Here is a 23866-nt window from a genome sequence, read left to right as displayed (position 1 = left end):
AAGTTTGTAGGTTCCGTAAGTTTTACAAGACCACAATAATGACAATGTGCCTCATGAAGGTTAAAATGTTGTTGTGACTTTACCCATCAATATCCGACAATACTGTGAATTTGTGGAATTTATGTACTCAATCTCAATTTTTAAAAATTCTTGAATTTAAAAGATGGAGAAAAATGGAAAAAAAGTTTAAAGCTTACCCCAGCAGTAGAGATAATTTACTTAGTGCAGGAAGGACAGGAGTAATATCCAGAGATAAGAACCATGGCAAAGGACCTAGGAATCTCAGTGCAAGTGAGATGTAGGACTTAGATTGAAGGAGGATGGATATAACTTAGTTTATTGTAATGAGGAAGGGTGACCATGGATGCTAGTTTAAAGAAGGAAGGAAAAATGTTCATCAGCATTGTTTCACCTATTATAAGACCTCAGTGGGAAACATATGCCATTACAATTTCTTTGAACTGTATTGATGCTTGAATTCACTTGAGTAGATTATTTCCGTTTTTTTTTAGTTTCCTTATTTGCATATAAAGAAGAAATACTGAAAAGTCTTAACCCCCCAAAATTTTTTTTGGTCCAGTCATGGGGCCTGAACTCTGGTCCTGGGCGCTGTTCCTCAGCTCTTCAGCTCAAGGCTAGCACGCTACTACTTGAGCCACAGCGCCACTACCGGCTTTTTTCTTTTTGCTTATGTGGTGCTGAGGAATCGAACCCAGGGCCTCAGGCATGCAAGGCAAGTGCTCTACCACTGAGCAACCTTCCCAGTCCTTAATCCAAAATTTTAATTGTGAAATTCATTTTCTTTAATTTTAAGTGCTCTACATTTTAAAAGCAGTTCTTAACTATTGATAAGAGAAATGTACACTGACAAATGACCACTGCAACTCTTTAATATGAAACTGATTTTTCTCTGTAGTCTGATTCATAAATGCATGAGAGATAATAATTAAAGGAACAATACATTTGCCTGTCTAAACTCATAGTTTTCTGCTGCAGTGGTTGAACTTGGGCTTCCTTTTCAGTTAAGATGTTTCAAATGCAAATAACTAGAATATAATAGAAGTCTCACTATTAAATTCAACAAAAAGATGGTATACATCATTCATTTACAAAATTTAGGCTTCTGTGAACCATTGCAGTATATTGGGGGTGTTTCTACCAGTTCTTGAGAGACAAGCTTTTAAAGTATTTCTTAGTTTTTCCATCTTTGTCTTTAATTTTAGCATCTGAATAAGTTTCCACTTTTTGCTTCTCAACAATGTTTGTTGAATGAACAGGAGGATTATTCTTGATGCCCATGATTGTAACATAGTTTTCAGAAATAATTGCAATTCAAAGCACATAGTTCCACAGTTAAGAAAATTGAATATTTCTTAATATGGTGTATGTTAAAATTCAGCTGTTTATACACAGGACAACTTTGTTTCTGCTTCTTCCCCTCACTGTGGCAAATGGTAACAATCAGTCTGTCACATCTGCAAACTGCTGCTCTAATTGGCCTGTAAGAGCACTCTTTTTTTTTTCCTTTAAGCATCATACAGATGTTATATGGATAATCCACTTAGAGACTTCCCTTCTGTGATATTATATTTAAAATAGCTTGTTGTGTTCTTCATGGGGATTTGCAAAATGAATTTCTAAGAGAAGAGAAATTATACTGCTATTACTTCCACATCACACAGAGTCTTTAAAAGGATTCATGTCAGTCACAATGGGACAGATCCCCACGTCTGTTTGTGACCATCTACAGCTTAATAATGCAAAAACTGAGATTCTCCAGGAAATGTCTTAGAAAAGATAGAGATGAGATCTTTTCTGTCCTTCTTCAGAACCACTTCATGAAGCCCTATGGGGGTCATAGCTAGCTTCCTAGAGCTCCATGTTGTTATTTCTGGCAGAAAGCACAATCCCCAAGAGGGGAGGCCTTGAACAAGCTTTCTTTGACATATGATCTCCATGGTGTTGTGTTGGGTGTGATATCTTTCCAAGTCTTATTATCTCTATCTTTTAATTGAGAGTAGGTCTAACTTTGAATGATAGCACATATCCTCTAGGGAATTTAAAGCACCGTACGGACATTATTTTTTCTAATATATTCTAATTATTACTACACTAAGTAGACACTATCATTACCTTTGATTTATGGGAAGAAAAGGGAGATTTCCAAGGGATTTATGATATCTCCAAGTTCCCATCACTCTTGAGACATAAAGAAGGTAAAAGCCCATCTCTTTTTGATAATTAGAAGACTCGGTCTTTTGTCAAACATGGACAGTAAGGAGCTTCATAAGATCAAGTAGTTCAAGATTTTAACCAAGTCTCAGCGTGGCATAATTAGCTCGTGAATATAAATATTCATACCTTATGAAGTTCATATTTTGCCTGAATACTCAATTTAATGTCAAGAAGAGACTTCCCTGCCAGATATCAAATACATTACTCAAGTAATGTCTGAAGTGTCTCTTTGACAACAGGAAATGGTTTCCATTTTAGCATTTCCTTGATAATGGTTACAAGTGTTTACAGAAATATCTATAAATGCTTACATTGCTATATGCGATCTATTCTCTTGCAAGTAAACAATACAATAATGATTTTACAGATGAAAAAAACTAAGCTATTGTTGAACAAGTAACTATATCATATTCTCAAAGCTGGGAAGGGGTGAAGTTGTGCTATAAATCCAAGTGTGGCTAGTTGTCCCCTTCCTTACTTCAACATAGAACAATTATGTAACTGTCTTTTCTGTTAAGATCTTTATACTCCCTAGGTAGATGTTATCCACCCTGCTTAAGCATCATTAAGTATCATTCATATGTGTGTATATATAAATGTATGTATGTAGTATGTATGTATGTATGTATCTATCTATACTTTTTACTTTATTTTCTGCATATTTTCAGGAGAATAGTTGAATAAAGAAATTTGTTTTTAGCTCATTCACACAACTCTAAGGAATATCATTGGATTATCTCATTTTCAAGAAGTTAAGGGAAATGGAATAAAAAATGATGTAAAAATATAGAAAGAAAACACTTTGCATGCTAACACCTAAATTTCAAATAGCACATCAGCTTTAACAAGTGTAAGAGTGTATTAGCTTTAAAAGGTTTAGCCATTAGGGATTTTTCCATTGTCAGTAAAATGGCCAAGTAGAAATAGTTTAAATATATTAATGGAAATTTCTTTTCATCATAATTCTTTTAAGACTGGATATCGTCTCAAACTAATAAAGTTAATCATAAAGCACTTTAGGGGCCTATTTATGGAAATAAGAGTGACTGGGGCAAGTTGTAGAATTTTATTCTTAACTGTGAAAAGAAAAGAAGGCAACATTTTGCTTGATATAGAAAAATTAACTGCATAAATGTGATGCCATAGGAAAATCAGTTTATGGAGCAGTAAATCTGATTGCATTGGGAGTTTACATTCATTGCTCCCTGACATGAAATACCACAGGTGGTCTGGGGCTCACGGAGAGTGAAATGGCCTTGGCTTCTGAGGGAGTGACAAAAACGGGCATGATGACATTCCCTACCAATCAGAGGTCAAATAAAAACATATACATCTACATTGGGGACCCTTGTGAACTTAGAACTATGTCTCATGAAGTTTCAGAGCCCCCTTTCAGTTAGGTCAGGAGCAAGTAGCAAAATAATACAGCACATGTCCAGCTTTTACATGAACTAAGTTGAATCTAAAGAAATTACATAGCATGCCCATAAAACTTGAATCAGCTTTTCCTTCTCAGAAGAATATTTCTTCTGAATAAATTAAATAATGTTGCATACACATGTACAGAATATTTTACTTTAAAATGTTAGAACATATAGATTTTAATATTGGACTTAATCAAAATGGAGTCCGAATTAGGGCTACAAGTATAAATTCATTGTGCTTAATTCCCTGTGTTTGTAAAGTGTCGATTATAAAATCTAATTATTCACTAGGGCAATATAAGGTTTTGAAACAAGAAGACAATTGCATTTCAATATTTTCTCTACTTCCACATTCTAGGAGAGGAAGGCTGAAAAATGTCTATCTACAGAGAAATAAACTCTTGTTGACAGTCTAGTTTTAGTAGTGTAATTTTCTCACAGTGAAGACACTGTGACAATACTGACTTAGCCTGGGATATCTAAGTGCTGGCCACTGGCCACTAAGATAGCTGGCCACTGGCAGAGCACAAAAACCACATAGTCACACCCAAGGATCCCAATTCTACCTTGTGTGAAATTCCGGGGCCCATGGCTGAATTCCCTTAAGAAGTGGCGCTGTGTGGCTGCCACTGACTGCATTTGTTATCCAAAAGTCCCTATTTTGAGTTAAACATTTATGAAATTCTTTGATAACATAATAAGAATCATTAGCTACATTCCACTAGCTAAATCATAGGAATTCAAGATACAGTCTTTTATTTCAAGAAAATTTGTTGGTGGCTTTCTTACCCATTTCTTCTCATCCACAGAGCTTTGCGAATGGAAGACAGAGGGGACCCAGCCTCATTCTTGAGAATCTTAGTATTTATTTCAAGGATTGTGAATGAAAAAAATGTTGAGGAAAATGCTAATGTACACCTCAAATGTAGGGATGATATGCCAGGGGGATAAATTATCCAGGTATCTTTACATCATTATAGAACTAAAACCAAGGCAAACAATGATCTTAGCTGGTGAATCTAGAATTAAGTGGAGAAAGGGTAGAAAAATGCAATGTATCTACATGGGTATGGGTATGTATCTACATAGGGTGACCTAAGTGATGGGAGGTGTTTGGAGAGATGGAGGCAGATGATGAAGGAGTTTACAAGATACATTGTAGTCACAAACATACCTGTTGAATTGAAACCTTTTTGTACAACAACTTATAGATAATAAATAGATAAATGGAATGAGATTAAAGGTAATAAGAAAATTAAAATCTATAGAACATGGTCTTGAGAATCCATGTTATTTATGTATTTATAGGGTTTTTGTGGGTTTTTTCTTTAGGTCCTCTGAGAAGGACTTCTTGGGACTGTGAACCCCAATTTGTGCTCGTTTGTCAGGGGCCAGGTAGACTTCCCATTCATTTCAGCTGATGAACTAAAAGTTTGTCTGAATTCTCAAAAAGTTTACTTGAATGTCGCAGAGCTATGCCAAAAGCATATTTGAAAAAGTAAGCATTTCTTGAATATATGTCATTTTGATCAAGAGAATATGAAATAGCTATGAAACTCTTTGCTTGTGCCTCAGCTCATAATGTACCATAGACGAGTTTTATACTTGATGTAGAATAAGTATGATGACATAGATATGTTTGTTGTGCAAGTGTATTATTTTAATGTATATTATGCTTACAGGAGATGTTGCAGAGTGTATTTATTAAGAAAGTCTCTGACTGCTGACACAATTAGTTAAATAAATATTTTAAATCTATGAAAGAACTTTGTACTTAGGGTTAGTAGTCAATCCTGCCCTATGTGCCTAAGTGTGTTTAGTACATTAGCTTAGGTTATCAAAACAGCATATCACAGAATAAGTGGCTTAAACAATAGGAATTTGTTTCTTCACAGTTCAAAGAGCCATATGCTCCAGCTCAAAGTGACAGCCTGAGTGAATTCCTCTGAGGACCATAAGAGGAAAGCCTGTTCTAGCCTGTTCCAGCCTATTCTGCCTATTGTTCTTCTGAAGCCAGTGTCCTATGATCTCTTTGTGTGCCCAGCTTTCTTATAACAAAACCAATCAATCAGATTGGTCACTTCAATGGCCTTATTTTAACTGTACCAGCAATCTAAATTCCCGGTCTCCAGTATAGTCATATTCTGAGGTAAAGGCTTAGAAATGTAGAGTGAGGGGTCTCTCAGTCAAGCCTATTGCAGCAGCAAGTAAACTGAATCCAAGAGGATGAATGTGCTGTGTACAGAGGACAACAGGAAATTGTGGGACCTCAGAAACAAGACCAGAGGACTTATATGGGCGTACTGAGCTTCTAGTAGTAAGTAAGGAGTACTAACAGAAACTTGAGAGTCAAAAAAATCATCAGTATACTTTCTTGCTTAAATAATGGTAGCTTTTTATTTAATATTTCAACCATTTTAGAAGGAATAGTAGAAATTTTATTAGACTATAAAACTTCACAAGTTGGTTTATTATAGTTCAGAAGGTGTGAGTGTGTGTGTGTGTATGAGAGAGAGAGAGAGAGAGAGAGAGAGAGAGAGAGAGAGAGAGACTGACACAGAGACAGAGACAAAGAGAGAGAGAGTGTTCTTCCTTATAAACAATAACTTTGGTAACTCCACTGTTTCTATTACATACCCTGGAATTTCAGAAAAACCTCAGGTTCTGAACTCTATATAAAGGGATAAGTTTTGTACGTTTTTTATAGTAAAAATGCTGTACAGAGGGGTTACACTTACATGAGCAAAGTAATGAGTACATTTCCTATTGAACATTGTTGCCTCCTCCTTTGTTTTCCCCCTCCATCCCTTCCCTCCCAACTCCACACCTATACCCCCCCCCCCACCGAAGTTGTAAAGTTCATTTTTCAACATAGTGTTTTGTACATCTCATTGTTACAGTGGATCAACCTGTATCCCTATTTAAGCATTTTGTTTTTTCCCTTCCCCTCCCCAAGCTAGAGAAGTGTATATACAAGATGCAGGGCACTGACATCAAATACAGTGAAAATGGGGATTACCGTGGGGGAGGAACATACAAAGAAACAAAAAAAAAATCACATGGTACATTATAAATACATTGGAAACAATAGCAAGAAATGAAAAACCTCGTGTGTCCCTATCTTGCGGTTCATTTTGCTTAACATCATCTTATATGGTCATATGTACCTAGCTTTTGACTTTTTCTGCTTGTCCTACACATGTACTAGTTATTGCAAATTAGGGAAACTATGGGACCTATGTTTTTTTGGGTGGGCCTGGCTTACTTCACTTAATATAATTTTTTCCAAGTCTTCCTATTTCCTAACAAATGGGGTGATGTCATTCTTTCTGATGGAGGCATAGAATTCCATTGTGTGTGTGTGTGTGTGTGTGTGTGTGTGTGTATGTGTGTGTGTGTGTGTGTGTGTGTGTGTGTGTGTGTATTACATTTTCTCCATCCATTCGTCTACTGAGAGGCATCTGGGTTGGTTCCATATTTTAGTTATAGTAAATAATGCTACAATAAACATAGCTGTGCTGGTAGCTTTAGTATGGTCTTGTTTGTTATCATTTGGGTAAATGCCCAAAAGTGGAAATGCTGGGTCATAGGGGAGCTCTATGTGGTGTCTTTTGAGGAACCTCCATACTGCTTTCCTAAGTGGCTGAACATGTTTACACTCGCACCAACAATGCAGTAAGGTTCCCTCCTGGCCACATCCCCTCCAGCATCTGTTGTTATTAGAGTTCTTGATTATAACCATTATAAATGGGGTGAGGTGAAATCTCAATGTTGTTTTGATTTGCAATTCTTTTATGGTTAGAGAAGTTGAGCATTTCTTCTGTGTCTATTGGCCATCCTTCTTTCCTCTTCAGAGAAGTTTCTCTTTAAGTCTTTAGCCCACTTATTTATCAGGCAGTTATTTCTTTGAAGATTTGTTGTTGGGAGATTTAATTTTGTGAGTTCTAAGTATATTTTAGATATGAGACCCTTGTCCGTTGTATGGCTAATGAAGATCTTCTCCCAATTCATGGGCTTTCTATTGATCTTGCTAGCTATGTCCTCTGGCATGCAGAAGCTCCACAGCTTCATGCAATCCCATTTGTCCAAACATTCTTTGATTTGTTGTGTTTCTGGGTCTCTACTAAGAAAATTTTGGCCTGTGCTAAGGATATCTAGGATTTCTCCTATTCCATCCTGTAATGTTTTCAGGGTGCCTGCTTTGACTCTGAGGTCTTTGATCCATTTGGAGTTGATTCTGGTGCAGAGTGATATATAAGGATCTAGCTTTAGTTTTCTACAGGTGAATAACCAATTTTTCCAGCACCATTTATTGAAGAGGCTGTCTTTCTTCCATTCTATTTTTTTTAGCTCAAAGGGATATTTTTAATATATTGACAGCATTAAGTTCTGCTTCAACAATATATGGTATAATTTTTTTCTGCTTTCTTAAAAGGAGTTAGGTATCCTGTTATTTTAAATCTGCTCCTTTCATTCTACAAAACATGACTTTACATGTTTCTAGATTGAATTTGAATCCATTTAATAAACCTGTAATGTGTAAGGAAGCAGTGTGTTAAACCCTATGTGAACAGTAAAGAAGAATAAAGCATGTCCTTAATGAGCTGACAGTGGAAAGGGAAGCAAGCTGTCTTGAAAATCACCATGGCTTACAAAACAGAATGATGAAAGGTGTTTCACAAGACTGCAGACACTAGAGGGACATAGTCACAAGCCATTTAGGAAACACGTCCTTGCATGAGTAGCATTTAGACACAAGTAAAAAGACAGTTAGAAATTCTATAGGGAGTGATGATAAGCAGTGGCATAGTGCAGCATGTTGCTTAGATGGACATGAATAGAAATGGAGAGGCATAAAGGACAGAGTTGAGAAAAGACAAAGGATTGATTCAGCCCATTCTGGTTGGACCTGGTGGAGCCATGGTAAAAGGATCTCAGTGAAAACTATTGAGAATCACTGGGAAATCAGGCAGTTTAGTTATCCCAAACACTAAGACTAACTTCTCAGTTCCTTACAAAAGTGTCTTTAAATGAGGAGCAGGTACATGGTTTCTCTTAGCCAATGTAGAATGAATGTGTGCAATAGAATTTGATAGTGTTATAATGATTATTATGGTTTTTCCATCTAATTATTCTATTCTATTTGTCTATTTTTTTGCTCCTATGTTTGAATGCTATGTGACTGTAAGGTATCATGCATCTGAATACCTCAATATTTGTTAAGTCTGCAGAGAGGTCTATCTATGGAAGAAAAAAGACATGTAGCTGTTAAATATCTGAGAAGTGTGGGATGACAAATTGTTGTCATCCCATCTCATGTATTTTAACCTATATTATTTCAGTTTCCAGAACTGATAAATTACACAAGAAATAAAAGATAACAAGATAATCTTAAATTTCCAGTTTAGAGTCAGACTCAAATAAGTCTAGCATTTCTAGCTGTGTGGTTTTGGGCATAAGTTGCTTACACACTCTGATCTTATTCTTTTCAATGTAATCATTGGTATCTTATGTAATTAATAAATATGAAAAATATAAAAATTAATAAAAATGATACATATAGAGAAGATCATATGGTACAAATAATCACTAGGAGAGTAGACCTTTTTTATTTCTTGAATATTCCTTTGGGCCAAGCATATTGTTCTGCATGCAAATTCCTTATTTCTGAGTAGAAGAAAAAATGAGGGTCAAGGAAGCTGAATAACTGGAGTTAGAGTTGATGAGGGTAATACCTTCTTACTATTCATTGCTAGATAATAACCACCCTAAAATTTAGTGACTCAATATAATTTCTTTTTCACTTTTAAAACTCTGTGTGTTAACCTGACTCAGCTGGAGAGTCTAATTTAAAATTGACCAAGATGTTTTGATCTAATGTGGACAAGAATTACAGTTATATGAGACCTCAGGATTGAACATCCAGGACAGGTAACACATATAACAGGCAGTGGATGCTTCTGCCTTCTGCCACATCAGATGGGGCTGTACATAGACCACATTTAATAATCTTCCCAGGCTTCTCCAAGCAGGATGATGTGGTCTGAGAGGAAGTGTACCAACAGTAAGCATTCATAGAGAATGGGATAAAGAGCACAAGATTTCTTTACTCATATATTTGAGTATAGGGCCTGAACTTCTCACTCCATGGGAACCTAAGGTATAAGCATATATTTTCTTATATGCTAGTCAGCATATAATCAGGAATCAAGAATCAGGAAACAAAATTTGCTAGACTATTGAAGAGCTAGATACAGAAAAAGACTTACAAAGTACTATATCTGCTTTTCTGCTATATATTCTCTGTGAAGAGCTTTCCAAAACCTGCCCCCTGTAGTAGAGGATAACATTGCATGTGAGCTGTATAATGATACTGTTACCACTTTTCTAAGACCTTACAAAATTATGTAAAATAGGCAAGGATGATGTTACCTAAACTGTGCTTTTGACAAGGAAACAGAGACTGAGGAATATGAGAGCCAACATAATTCTATTATTAAATAAACGGCTTGACATTGAACTCTAGCTTTGTGAAACCAAACTGAGTCTTCTGGGAAAATCATGTTCTACTTCTCACATTCCTCACCACAACCTCCCTCCAGAGATGGGAAAGAGGATGGAGACTCACAATAGTGACCTCCTCTAACCACATTTCTATCTTCCTGCTCTTCCTATTTCCTGATCTTTTGTGCCTGTCCCCTTAATTCCTTCTCTCCTGTGAGCCTTCATGGATAGATAGATAGATATGGAGATATATAGTTATGTGTGTGTGTGTGTGTGTGTGTGTGTGTGTGTGTGAGAGAGAGAGAGAGAGAGAGAGAGAGAGAGAGAGAGAGAGAGAGAGAGAGAACTAATAGAAAGTTTTATCATATGCTGCATGAAAGTCAGCAGAGCCATGGCTGATACATAATCAGTGTCTAAAACATTTCAGATATTGGTATTGCTATTGCGATTCCTATTTGATTCCCTCAGGATAGAGATTGATATTGTCCCTTGCTCTTGATTTTCATTCCTCCCTAACCATTTTTCTTCTACATGCAGTTTTTACCTAGGCTATCTCCAGATAACCTGAACCAGGGAATAATATTCTTTGCTTACTGCTTTCTTTAGCTTTCTGCTTCCTTGGTAGAAATGGCTTTGTACCCCTCCCTAATTGACTCTGGAAGCCACATGCAATTATGCAGGTAATGAGCTGTTAAAAGATAGTCATAAAGGAAAAGAATGTGCATCAAAATAAAATGCAGATGTAGATTTATTACCACTTTCCAGCAGATGGCAGTAACATGAGCTACTGTAACAACATTGCTACTTTATGATGACTTTCTGACAGATGGAGAAAAGGGTCTTGAGGAGGAGCACTTTTCTAGTGTGCCTGTGACTGCTTCACTGTATGAGATGCTGTCAGCTCATCCCACTATTAGCTCTTTTTGACACAGCTGACAGATCTGTTCATGTAATTGTCACTATATGTAATATACTTTCAAAGAAGATCTAATCCAATTGCTTCATCTTTAGCTACCCACTTTCTAACTATCTGAATTACAACTCTGGAGAATGTTTACATTTAGTCACTCAACAGGACCTATTGCTTGGCTTGAAAATTTAATATAGCTAACTTTACATGAGAAGTACTGCAGATTCATCCCAGAGCCTTGTGTATGTAAGTATGTGACCAGTTGAGCCATGCCCCAGTATATTTAGTTTGCTTTTCCATAGGAGTCATGCTTTTGCCTGGCTAACTTTGGACTGTGAGGCTTTTACCTCCATCTCTTAAGTAGGTGGAATTGACCCTTATTTCTAGGCCTGTATCACCACATCTAGCTCAGATTGTATCAGTCCTACCATTAAGCAACCAAGCATACAGATAATCTGTAACTACATTAGTTCTTCCTTCCCTTCCACCTTTCCCATCCTCCTATCTTTGGGTTACACTTTTATTCATGTGTTTGAATCCTCTCTTCTCTCTCCCTTCTCAGGACTTTTGCATCATTGAATTATCATTCTCTTTTCCCCTACAGTTAAACCTTTCCATCTCAAATTGTCTTCACCTTATAAAAGTATCTCCCACTCACTGTCAATAACACTACACAAAATGCATATCGCTGAAGGTACTGCTCTCTTTGCTCCATTTTCACACTGAAGTGTTCAGGAGAAGCTTACAGTTACCGTCACTGTCAGTCCCTCAGAACTTTTATCTTTGCGGAAACATTTTGTTGCCTGCAACAAATTCCCCTGCACAACACATTGTGATTGTCCTGCCATAGTGAAGATCCTAAGTGATCTTCCACCTAACGGTGTTGGGACAGGTATTGCTGGCCTTGAGTAGGTAGAAACTGGGAAAGAAGCTTCATCTCTAACCATGGACAGAAGGGAGCCCACAATCATGAGTTGCCTGATCTAACATTTCAAATGACACTGAGGTTGAGACATTCTGCTGTAGAGGCAAACAGATTTTTTTAATACTATACACCTGATTTGGTAATGTGTGTGCGTGTGTGTGTGTTAACACACACACGCACACACACACAAACACACACATCAACAACTTTCCATTAAGCTAAGACAAAAATAGTCAGTATGGCTCTGCAGGTCCTTTATGATCCAGGCTCTGACTGAAGCTGCAAGTCATGTAGCTCATGTTCTCTTAGGATTCTTCCTCCAGCCATATTTCTATTCTATTCCATTCTATTCTATTCTAATCTATTCCATTCTTATCTCAGGACATTTGTACATGTGGTTTTCTCTGTGTGGAAAGTTTGCTGTCTTATAAAGCCCCAATTTTTCTTCAAATACCTACTGGAGACTTGTCCAGGAGTATTCTCATATGACTTCCTCCCTGGGAGTAGTGCTGTCTCAATTGGTGTTATCAGAATGTATCTGGCTTGTTGATAGTTACATATTTATATTGGCTTATGTGCTTTATTATGATTTGATTCTCACTAAACTGAAAACTGCAGAGGCTAGAATACTTTCATTTCCATTCTATTCAAAATAAAACTAGATGAGAAATGGCTATTTCTTGAATCTGAAATAGTCAGTACTGTGTCCCGGAATGAACAGTAAAATGATCCAGGGCACACAAGTAATAACAGCCAATTGAAGGCTTCTGCATTTACTTTTAATAATCCAGTGTTTTGTGCATTTATTAAAGACTAAGTTTCAATTCAAAGCAACTCATTTGCACAGTGCACAGATGAGAAGAGATTAAAACATTACTGCTTTGATCAGAGACAACTCCTCAATCTCATCAAGGGTACATCTAACCCTTGGTTATACTCTGATAAAGAATTTGCCTCAGAACAGTGTAGATTTGATAAGAGAGGCTTGGAAACAGGTCTGGTACCTTAATATGTAGATTGTCTAGGTATTTCTCACCACCTCAGCATAAGATGTTATGAATTCCAAACAGGGAGTACTTGTAGAGTGTACATTGGTCACTGACATTTGAAACACTTGCAAAGATAGTTGTTTAACATACTCGGTCTAATCTCATGGACTATGTTAACCAGACCATCCATTAGAGACTCTGAGCTCCAATAAACCACTCAGAAAACTGGAAGTGGGGCTGCAGTTCATGTGGTAGAGCGCTAGCCTTGAGCTGAAGAGCTGAGAGAAACTGCCCAGGCTCAGAGTTCAAGCCCCATGACTGACAAAAAGAATAAATACAACATTCATATCATTGCAGTCGCCTTTCTTGGCAGTGGTAGAAGATACCAGAGTGAACAACAGTACAGGAGTATACATTCACACACATATAAATGTATAACAAAAATGTAAAAATATATAAGATTTATCTATGAATCAGATAATATTGAACAGAAAATGCATTTCTGCTAAGAAGTATTTTAAAACTTGAAGCTACTTTTCCCACTTGCCTCACTCATACCAATGTTCAAACATGAAAAGCAGTCATTCACATCACTGCATGATTTCCTATTGCTTTATAACTGCAGTCTCCTTTGCAAAGACCTAAAATTTTCCATGAGCTATTAAATTTTTTTCCATGCATTACTTGTTATATCTATAGATACATCTACATAGATATAGATAGGTAATAGGTAAATGATAGATGAACATACTATTGTTTCTGAAACTGTAGTTACACATTTACCACATTCTACAATTTTAGTCAAAATATTTAGTGTAATTAGATTGGCTTGTTTGATATTACTCAAACTACAAAATATGGAATCTAGACTGTATCATAAATATTTCTATACATATTATGGGACTTCTAATCAACATTTTTTATTATTAAGAGAAATAATTTCATAGTATTCATGAATTGACAATCTGTACATGGTAGCTAAATGTTTTGTTTTGAAGCTGAGAACTCATTAATTGCTAGGATGATTATTGTAGGGTGAGCATGACATTAAAGAAAACTTATTTCCTTCTGTCGTTAGCATGTAATATTGATGCACTGCTACTTTCTGAATATTCCTCATTGACATTTCTCGGGCCTAGGGAGTTGTATGTATTACCATATATTATGCTGCACTGTGACCCTTATTTCTGCTTTGTCTTTTATGAGTGGTGGAAAAGCACACACATGAAAGGAAAGCTAATTCAGAAATGGAAACAGTGACAAAGAAGTAAACCAAGCATCAGCTGTGTGTTTGTGGGTCTTAGCAAAGTTATTAAAAATTTTCCCTGAAGCATATTGAAAAACATCACTCACGATAGAAGCCCCCTCTACTTTTCACCCCTCCCTTCTAAACCCCTGAAAACCACATCTGTTTCCCACTGATAGCTTTTAACACACATCCTTTTAATGTCTCCTAACAGGAAGTGGAAATTGAGCGAAGCTTATGTTCACCAACCTTTAAGAGTCACCCTGGGAGCCAGTCAGATGACTCTGGGAAAGATTCAGACAAGAAAGGCAAGGAAACACCCTTTGACAAGATGTCACCTGAAAGTGGTCACAGCCACAACTTTGAAGGTTAGCATAAAATCTTGATGTGATTTACTGAGATCATACTTTGTACAGCATAGCTGTGCAATAAGTAAGATATATGAGGAATCATTTAAAACTAAGAAAAATGATGACAGCATACAGCTTAAGAAACACAATTCAGGAAAGATAGAACTACATGTACATGCATTGTTATTATATAAGACTATGATTTAAAACTATATGGATCATATTAAGTTATTGTAAAGTATTTCAATATGCATTGTCAGTGTTGTTTCTAACCATGGACATTATCTGATTCTTTTGTGTATCCTTTTGGGAAAAAATAGGTTTCTTTCTATGGGCAATATAATGATATATGCAACTGTCAGTAGCAAAAGAAAACATTAAATAAAATAGTGCCTTGAGCATCTCTTTTTAAGACAATTAAACTGAATGTGCTTAATGAACTAAAATAAATTTTGGCATGAGACTACCATATTTTAGGGGGAAAACATATAAAATTTTAAATACCATACAAGTGTCATTAAATGATTAGTAGTTCATATGTGAGAAATTGCAGTAGTAATGTAATTTTCAACATTGATAGAAATACAAATAAAAGATTGGAAATACAGATGTCAGTTTATCAGTACTGAAGAATCATTCTGAAGTTTTTCTGTTTCACCAAGAAATGCATGCTGTTTTTTAAAAAATTTATTTTCAAGATCATGTACAGAATGGTTACAGTGACATAGGTAAGGTAATGATTATGTTTCTTGTCAAACATTGCAACCTTCTCCCTCATTTTTCTCTCATTTTCCCTACCCCATTCCCTCCTCCCCCCAAGTTGTAAAGTTTATTTCCAACATATTGTCTTGTGAGTATCACTGTTGCATTGGTTTTCTCTTTTTGTAATGTATTTTAAAGATTACAGTTACTACAACTTTTAGGCTGTCATTTGGAATTTGAATAGCAAACTATCAAGTTACAGCAATATGGTCTGACTGTGGCACATTACAACTTGTAGTGTGGGAAAGCAAATGATACTTTGCTTTAAAGTTTTGCTACCCAATATTGTCTATAGATTAGAACATCAACTTCTATTGGGAGGCTTATTAGAAATGGTGAACCTTAGGTCACACACCAATCCTATTGAATCTGATCTGCATTGAAACAAGATCATCACATGATTCATGTCCACATTACTGTTTTAGAAGTTAGATCTTATGAAATTAAAGATTGATTTTCAAGAAAATGTATATATGGTGTAGCTTATCTAACTACATTTGGTTTAACTATGTTTGAAATGGTGGATGCACATGGGAAAAGTAAAAGAGAGTTTACTAATGATGGATCCGTGTGTGTGTGTGTATGTGTGTGTGTGTGTGTGTGTGTGTGTGTGTGTGTGTGTGTGTGTGTGTCGTGGGATTTACACTCAGGATGCAGGTGAGGTACCTGTGCATTTTTTGCTCTAGGCTAGCACTATAACACTTGATCCCAGTTCCACTTCTGTTTTTTGGTGGTTAATTAGAGGTAAGAATGTCAAGGACTTTCTTGCCTAATAAGCTTTGAATTAGGATCCTCAATCTCCTAAATAGCTAGAATTACAGGAATGAGCCACTAGTAACAGGCTGGGCTAGGTTTGTAAAAGCATGAAAATTGGTATCTCAGTGATGCTAAGTGAAATGAACCCCAAGATATGAACACAAAAGTCTGTCTTTGTTGTTATTGTTTTAAATGTACTATGTGATTTCGTTGTTGTTTCCTTTGTATGTTCTTCCTCCCTATGGCTTATCCCCTGTTGTCACTGTACTTAATTTTGGTACCTTGCATCTTGTGTACACATTTGTCTAATCTGGAGGAGGAAGGGGAATAACAAAATACTTAAACAAGGACACAGGATGACCCATTGCAACACTGATACCCACAGGACATATATTGGAAACTAACTTTACACCTTTGGGTGTGGGGGGGAAGAAATGTGGGAGGTATGGGAGGGAAGGGATAGCAGGACAACAATAAAGGAAGGGGTAACAATGATCTGCAAGTAATGTACTCATGGCCTTACTCATGTAACTGTAACCCCTCAGTACATCATCTTACAATAAAATAAAATTTTAAAAAATCTCCACCCCCAAAATTAGTATCTCAAGCTCTGTTTTCATTTTCAATTTATCCTAATTCTTCCAGTTAATATAATAACAAGAGTATTATCTGTTTTGAAGAATTCACTTTACATATTTTGGCCCTTCAAGTGCACTTGGCTGAACAAAAATGAATTAAAAGTTTGAGCAGAGGCCAAAAAAGGAAGTTCTAGGAAATGAGTTATGTTCTGATGATGCCGGCCTATCTTAGTAGCAAGGCAAAATTGAGTTTGTTGAACTGATGAAATTTATGTGATAATTAACTCCTGTCATCACACCTGACCCCACCACTGTTTTTGAACCCATGCAAAAGATTTCATGAGCCTTCTTTAATTTACAGCAATGAAATGCACTCTTGAAGAAAATCTTGAAGTTTTGTTTCCTTTGTATTTAAATATTTTGTTAGTCCCCTTCCCCTCTCCAGATTAGACAAATGTGTTTACAAGATGCAAGGTACCAAAATTAAGTACAGTGACAACAGGGAATATGCCATAGGCAGGAAGAACATACAAAGGAAACAAATCTTCATAAATAATAATACATAATCTTCATAAATGATAATACATAAATCTGCATAAATGATAATTTTGACAAATTGTACAAACTAATATATTCCAGAAATCTGAAATTTGAAATGCCTCCAAATTCAAAACTTTTTGACTATTAAAAGAATGCTGAGTGAAAAATTTTGCATCTGACCATATCTGATAATTGCAAATTACTTTCAGGCCAGATATGATGGCGTATAATTGTAACCCCAGGTATTTGGGAGACAGAGATCAGAGTTGTAATCTGAGGCCACTATCAGCCTACAAGACTCTATGTCAAAAACAACTAAAAACAAAGAAATATGAATCATTGTTTAAGTGGAAGAACATCTTCGTATCAAGTTCAAAGTCCTTAGTTTAAACTTTAATACCATGAAAAACCAGATTGTTTATATGAAATTTACATGAAACACTAGAAAATTTCTGCATTTAGGCTTAGTCCTTGCTCCACATTTTATTACATATATACATATATTCTAAAATTATTTTCTTAAAAATCCCAAATACAAAACACTACTAATCCTAGGCATATCAGACAATGAATGTGGTAACCGTGGTATAAATTTTTGTGGTAATAAATTTAGAAGTCTTATTTGTAGAATTTTCAGTAGGGGTGTGTGTGTGTGTGTGTGTGTGTGTGTGTGTGTGTGTGTGTGTGTGTGTGTGTGTGTGTGTGTGTATTCTGTATATGCTGGTCCTGGTGCTTGAACTCAAGACCTGGGCACTACCTGGAGCTCCTTTTACTCAAAGCTACAATTTGAGCCAGAGCTCTATTTCTGGATTTTTTTGGAGGGAGGTAGCTTATTGGAATTAACAGTGTCACAGATTTTCCTGTCCAAGTTGGCTTTGAACAGGATCCTCAAAACTCAGCCTCTTTTTTTTTAATTGTGAAAATACTGTACAGAGGGGTTATAATTACATGAGCAAGGTAATGAGTACCATACAGCAGACAAGGGTCTCATATCTAAAATATACCTGGAACTCAAAAAATTAAATCCCCCAACAACAAATCTTCAAAGAAACAACTGCCTAATAACTAAGAGAAACTTCTCTGAAGAGGAAAGAAGAATGACCAATAGACACATGAAGAAGTGCTCAATCTCTTTAGCCATAAAAGAAACGCAAATCAAAAAAACATTGAGATACCACCTCACCCCAGTTAGAATGGCTATAATCAAGAACTCTAATAACAGCAGATGCTGAAGGGGATGTGGACAAAAGGGAACCCTACTACATTGCTGGTGGGAATGTAAACTTGTTCAACCACCTTGGAAAGTAGTATGGAGGTTCCTCAAAAGACTCTGCATAGAGCTCCCCTATGACCCAGCAATCCCACTTTTGGGCATTTACACAAATGATCATAAACAAGGCCATACTAAAGCTACCAGTACAACCATGTTTATTGCAGAATTATTTACCATAGCTAAGATATGGAACCAACCCAGATGCCCCTCAGTAGATGAGTGCATTTCTTATCAAGCATTGTTGCCTCCTCCTTTGTTTCTCCTTCCCATCCTGTCTCATGTCCACACCCCTCCACCCACCCTGAGCCAAAGATGTAAAGTTCGTTTTTTGTAGCTAGTATTGCAGGCATGACCCCATCAGCACCAGAATGATTACATTTTTAGAAAATTGTTACAGTATAAGTCAATGTTTCTTTGTACTAATAAAGCTGGGGAACTAAAACCATCCATAATATTGATCAAGCTTCTCTTCCTAAAATACTGAAAATGTATTGCTGGTTTGTAGATTTAATAACTCAGAGCTCTAGTGTCTAATCATTACATATGTTTCTGCATGGTACTGAGAGTTCTTTTTTTTTTCATTCCTGAGTCTCCATCTTGTTGTTTCTTTTTATTTTTTAATAAGTTTTTATTGTAAAAATACCATACAGAGGGGTTACAGTTACATGAGCAAGGTAATGAGTGCATTTCTTATCCAGCGTTGTTGCCTACTCCTTTGTTTTTCCCCTATCATTCCTTCTCTCCCATCTCCACAACCACACTTACCTCTCACCCCACCCCCTGCCAAAGTTGTATAGTTCATTTTCCCACATAGCATCTAGTACATCTCATTGTTGCAATGGGTCCACCTGTATCCCTATTTAAACAATTTGTTTTTTCCCTTCCCCTCCCCAAATTATACCAACATCAAATACAGTGAAAGCAAATACCAACTGGTTAATATCCAGCAAGATCAAAACTGTTATTTGGAAGCAAATTGTTGAATTAGTGGACTCACATTCCTTTGTACTTGTTTAAACACATGAATATTAAATTGCTTTGTAAGTTACAACATTGAAATGGGTCAAAATATAGAATTCAAGTCTGTAGTTGTGTGGCACACCATCAAGCAGTGGAATGGGACAAGCAGCTCAGGTAAGCCTCCAGGGACCATGAAATTCTCTCCCAACTTCAACTGTAAGAACAGCAAGCTACTAGCTTAACCTTTGCACCGTAGAATGAAACAAATGCCTTTTAATTCTGAATCTTGTTTAAAAAAGAAATATATATTTAATTTTAAAAACATTGTTACTGTATCAAGCCCCAAAACTGACAAAGAAAATCTAAATCTAAAAATTGTTACTGTAAAGGAGATGTACAATTGGTTACAGTTACTTAAGTCAGGAACTGAGTGCACTTCTTTTTGGACAAAACTATGCCTTCCCTTCCTTTGTCTCAGTTCCTCCTCCTGATCCACCCTACGATAGTATAGTTCATTTTCAAGACAGTCTCTAGAGAGTATCACTGTTGTATTTCATTACATATTTTTTAACAAACTAGACAGTGAATAGTGAGAGTGTGAAGTGCTAACATTTGATATATGTAATCTATTATTTTGCTTAAAAATTCTGTATCAAGTGATCTTTTAAATAGCACAGATGATTGAGTAATCATGATCAAGTTGATATTACTTGGGATTTTTATATGAAAATTGCCTGCTTTTCTCTCTTATTCTTTAATACGTAATTTTAATTTTAATCTTGTAAGTCATCAACATGTAAAAAGCTGAGAGATTAAGTCTATATTCAAAGTCATTCATTTGGGACATTTGTAATAAACCATGGAAATTACCTGCTGTATTTCTGTTTTTATTCTGTATCATTAAACCAAACTCATTTTCTATTTTTGTAATTGCCATCGATCTCTGAACAATTTTACAAAACAAACTAAAACTCCTGTCCTTGTCAATTTTCTGCTTCTCCTTAAGTAGTATCCTTCTACTTATTTATATTTCTACAATATTAAAGTCTACATTATATTAGTATATGTGTATATATGTCTAAGCGATATTTATTCAAATATTTTATCTTTTATTTAAAAATCAGACCTTTTACAGCAATCTGTTGGAAATTTCTTCCATAGCACTGCTAGACGTGCACTATTTCTGAAAGGACCCTTCACATCCATCCCAGGGGACCACACAGAGGCAGGCAGGCACAGGAGAAATATTATCACAAGGTTTATTGGAGGAGTCAGATTTCCCCCAGAGATGGAGCACAGGGCATCCTTCACTATCCAGATAGCAGAAGGATGTGGGGGCAGGAAGTGAGGTAGGTGGAAGCTCAGGTGTGTCTAGGCGGAGAGGGGGAGGGGCCAGCTGTATGGCAGGAACTCCAGGGCTGGGAGGAGCTTAGGTCTGGGTGGAGCTGAGCACCAAAGGTGGGCATAATGCTTACATTTTCTACATTATTGAATGCAAAATCGCTGGTCACCTGTGCATATTAAACATCTGCAAACTATCTCATTCCCTGACCAGTTTGTCTATTATACTTTTTATTGCTAATATAAATGTGAACATTGTGCTGGACACATATGAGCTTTAGGTTGGCAGAGCAGTTTTAGAAGATGACATATGTCCAAGGAACTCATTGTCTACTTTCTCATAGGTGGTGCTTTAGATGCTAGTTATCCGTTTCAAGTCATCCTTTTCCAACTGTCCTTTCAGCTCAGCAAACTGATAAGCAGATAAGTAGCAGTAATCCCCAGAATTAAAACTCACCTTCAAGGGCTAGTGAAAATAACTTCTTTAGAATACTTTCTTCTACTAAAATTAAGACAAGAAACGTCCACAAATTCCTTTTTTTAATGTAAAAAACCCACAAATTTTATTATAGGTAGAAAAATCTGCTGTGAAACCCTGTTTGTGCTATTTATTATTGCATTTTTCTCTAATATCTTTTTTACTCCTTAACTTCCTTCGGTTTAAGAATCCTCTCAGGTCAGGAAGCAAAACATTCACTAAATACCTAAAGTCAAGAAAGTTGAGTGAAATCCAGTAAAATGGTGTACTTTAAAATTATTGGCACTGGGCTGGGAAGGTGGCTCAGTTGTAGAGTGCTTGCCTAGCATGCATGAGACTCCGGGTTCGATTCCTCAGCACCACATAAGCAGAAAAACCTGGAAGTGGTGCTGTGGCTCAAGTGGTAAAGCGCTAGCTGAAGAGCTGAGGGACAGTGCCCAGGGCCAGAGTTAAGGCCTCATGACCAACAATAAAATAAAATTATTGGCACTATTTCTTTAATAAAAAGGAGTGATAGGGATGAATTTGAACAAAGCATATGATATGCATCTATGGAAATTTCACATTAAACTACTTTTTTGCTATTAATTTACACTAATAGAAATAGTTTCATTTGGAGACATAAATTAATTAATCACAGAGAAGTTTTAGCTAAGAACACCGACAAAAGTACTCTGCTCTGAATGACTTCACAGGAAAGATTTGGGGCTCAGGTTTATCACATATCATGACAGAGCTAAGACTCTCAACATTGTCTTCTATTTCAACAAATGCTTCCTTGTTTTGTCCATACTTTATTTCATATTCAGCTGAAATTATAGCCTTAGCAAGATCCCCAGTCTATAAACTGGATTTTTTTAAAATAATACTTTGGCGATGATGCCCTTTTCAAAGTAAAGAAAATGTGTTTCATATTACTAAACACCATTACTTGATCTTTCAACCTATGCTTTGCATTCTTAGAGTTCACCACTGATTTTCATAGACTCCCACATGGCCCTTTTAGTTGCTGTTATACTCATAAGTTAAAGCACATTCCAGAGTTAAATCATGGCCCAGGAGAAAGGGACAGCCGGGAGTTGGCTATTCTGAAGTATAGGAAATGGAAGGTCTATTCATGAAGCTGTCTGCATGGTAACCACCACTCAGCCTCTTGGAATGTTGGAAAATATCCACGGACTACCCTTCACAATCCCAGCCACTTAATTTGTGCCTCATTTTAAAGCATGATATCATCAAAGAAAGGAGACAGCAACTATAAATAGCCTATCTTGAAACCATTAATTTATCTTACCGCCTTGCAATTTGAAATCATCAGGTATTATTCTTAAATGTTCTAATCACAAGACATCAAAAATGTGGATCTATCCCTATAAAATATTTGGAAGTGATTTCTGCCATCTGCCCAGATATCCAGCAGTTACTTATTGAGTGCCTTTTGGAGCTAGGTATTAATTTAAGTACTTGAAAACACCAATTAATAAAAGAGAATTTTTTTTCTTTTTTTTATTGTGAACATACTGTACAGAGGGGTTACAATTACATGGGCAAGATAATGAGGACATTTCCTATCAAGCATTGTAGCCTCCTCCTTTGTTTACCCTTCACGTCCCTTCCCAGCCTCCCCCCGCCCCCCCACCCAATCCTCCCCTCCACACACACCAAAGTTGTAAAGTTCATTTTCGACATGACAACTTGTACTTCTAAAAGAGAGAAATTTTAAAAAAATCTTTGTTCTAATGAGACTTGAACTCTAACAGGGCAATACATACAATGGACACTAAAATAACAGAGAGAAATTATTTGTAAGAAGGTGGTAGGAGCTGGGGACCTTACAGCTGGAGAGAATGGAAGCATGGTACTGAAATATTTTCTTACCAAACTAAGATGGTGAAGATCAGCCACAATGAGGAAAAGACATTTAGAACATGACCGATATTAAACAGTTTGGGGTTTTGTTTCTTTTAAAACATTTTTCACTGGTGTATCCTCTCTCTGTTGTACAGAGAATAGGCCCAAATAAGATAGTGGAAGTCAAGGAGGTCAGGCAGAATATCCTGGGTGGCTGAAGACTTGGAGCCCACATCTGGGAACCAACCCAGGCATCAGTTATTCTAGGAAAGGTCCATGGAATTATGTGATCTAATCGTTGTGAAATTCAAATGGCAGTACAAAGGTGAAACAGGAGAACGCTACATCTTAAACTGAATTCCGTGTAACTAAACAGGTTGACATGACTTAGGTGACTGTCAGTGTTCCAAAATAATCAGAACTTTAGAAGTCTACACATGTGACAGGTCTATACAGGAAAGCTATTAGTGATGCAATCCTGACCCAACTGGGTTTAAACAAGATACTGAGTCACTAAGGATTAGAGCATGGCTATGATAACTCATTATTGTGAGGCAGTGATTTTTAAAAATGGGATGAAGGAAATTAAGAAAAGGTGGAAAGAGGGAGGCATGAAGAAAGAGTTTAAAGAGAAAATGATAGACTCAAACAGAAATGGAAGAGTGAAAATGGGTTGAAAGACAAAAACTATTTCTTTGAAACTTTTGAGAAGGAGCAAGAATTCCATTAATAAAAACTATTTTT

The 23866-nt window shown here is 36.4% G+C and overlaps 1 protein-coding gene across 1 annotated transcript in view; it reads left to right on the top strand.

Annotated features, from left to right (window-relative positions):
• Xirp2 (xin actin binding repeat containing 2) overlaps positions 1 to 23866 on the top strand; it is a 266584-nt gene that overhangs the window by 156925 nt on the left and 85793 nt on the right. Inside the window, exon 2 of the mRNA XM_042694208.1 lies at positions 14448 to 14601. Within this exon, the coding sequence (XP_042550142.1) occupies positions 14448 to 14601 (154 nt within the window). The remainder of the gene's footprint in view (positions 1 to 14447; positions 14602 to 23866) is intronic.

Source organism: Dipodomys spectabilis, unplaced genomic scaffold (assembly GCF_019054845.1).
Source record: "Dipodomys spectabilis isolate Male_0828 unplaced genomic scaffold, ASM1905484v1 ptg000174l, whole genome shotgun sequence".
NCBI classification, from domain to species: Eukaryota; Metazoa; Chordata; class Mammalia; order Rodentia; family Heteromyidae; genus Dipodomys; species Dipodomys spectabilis.
Note: the sequence above shows the minus strand (reverse complement) of the source record. Positions and strands in the feature narration are given on the sequence as shown.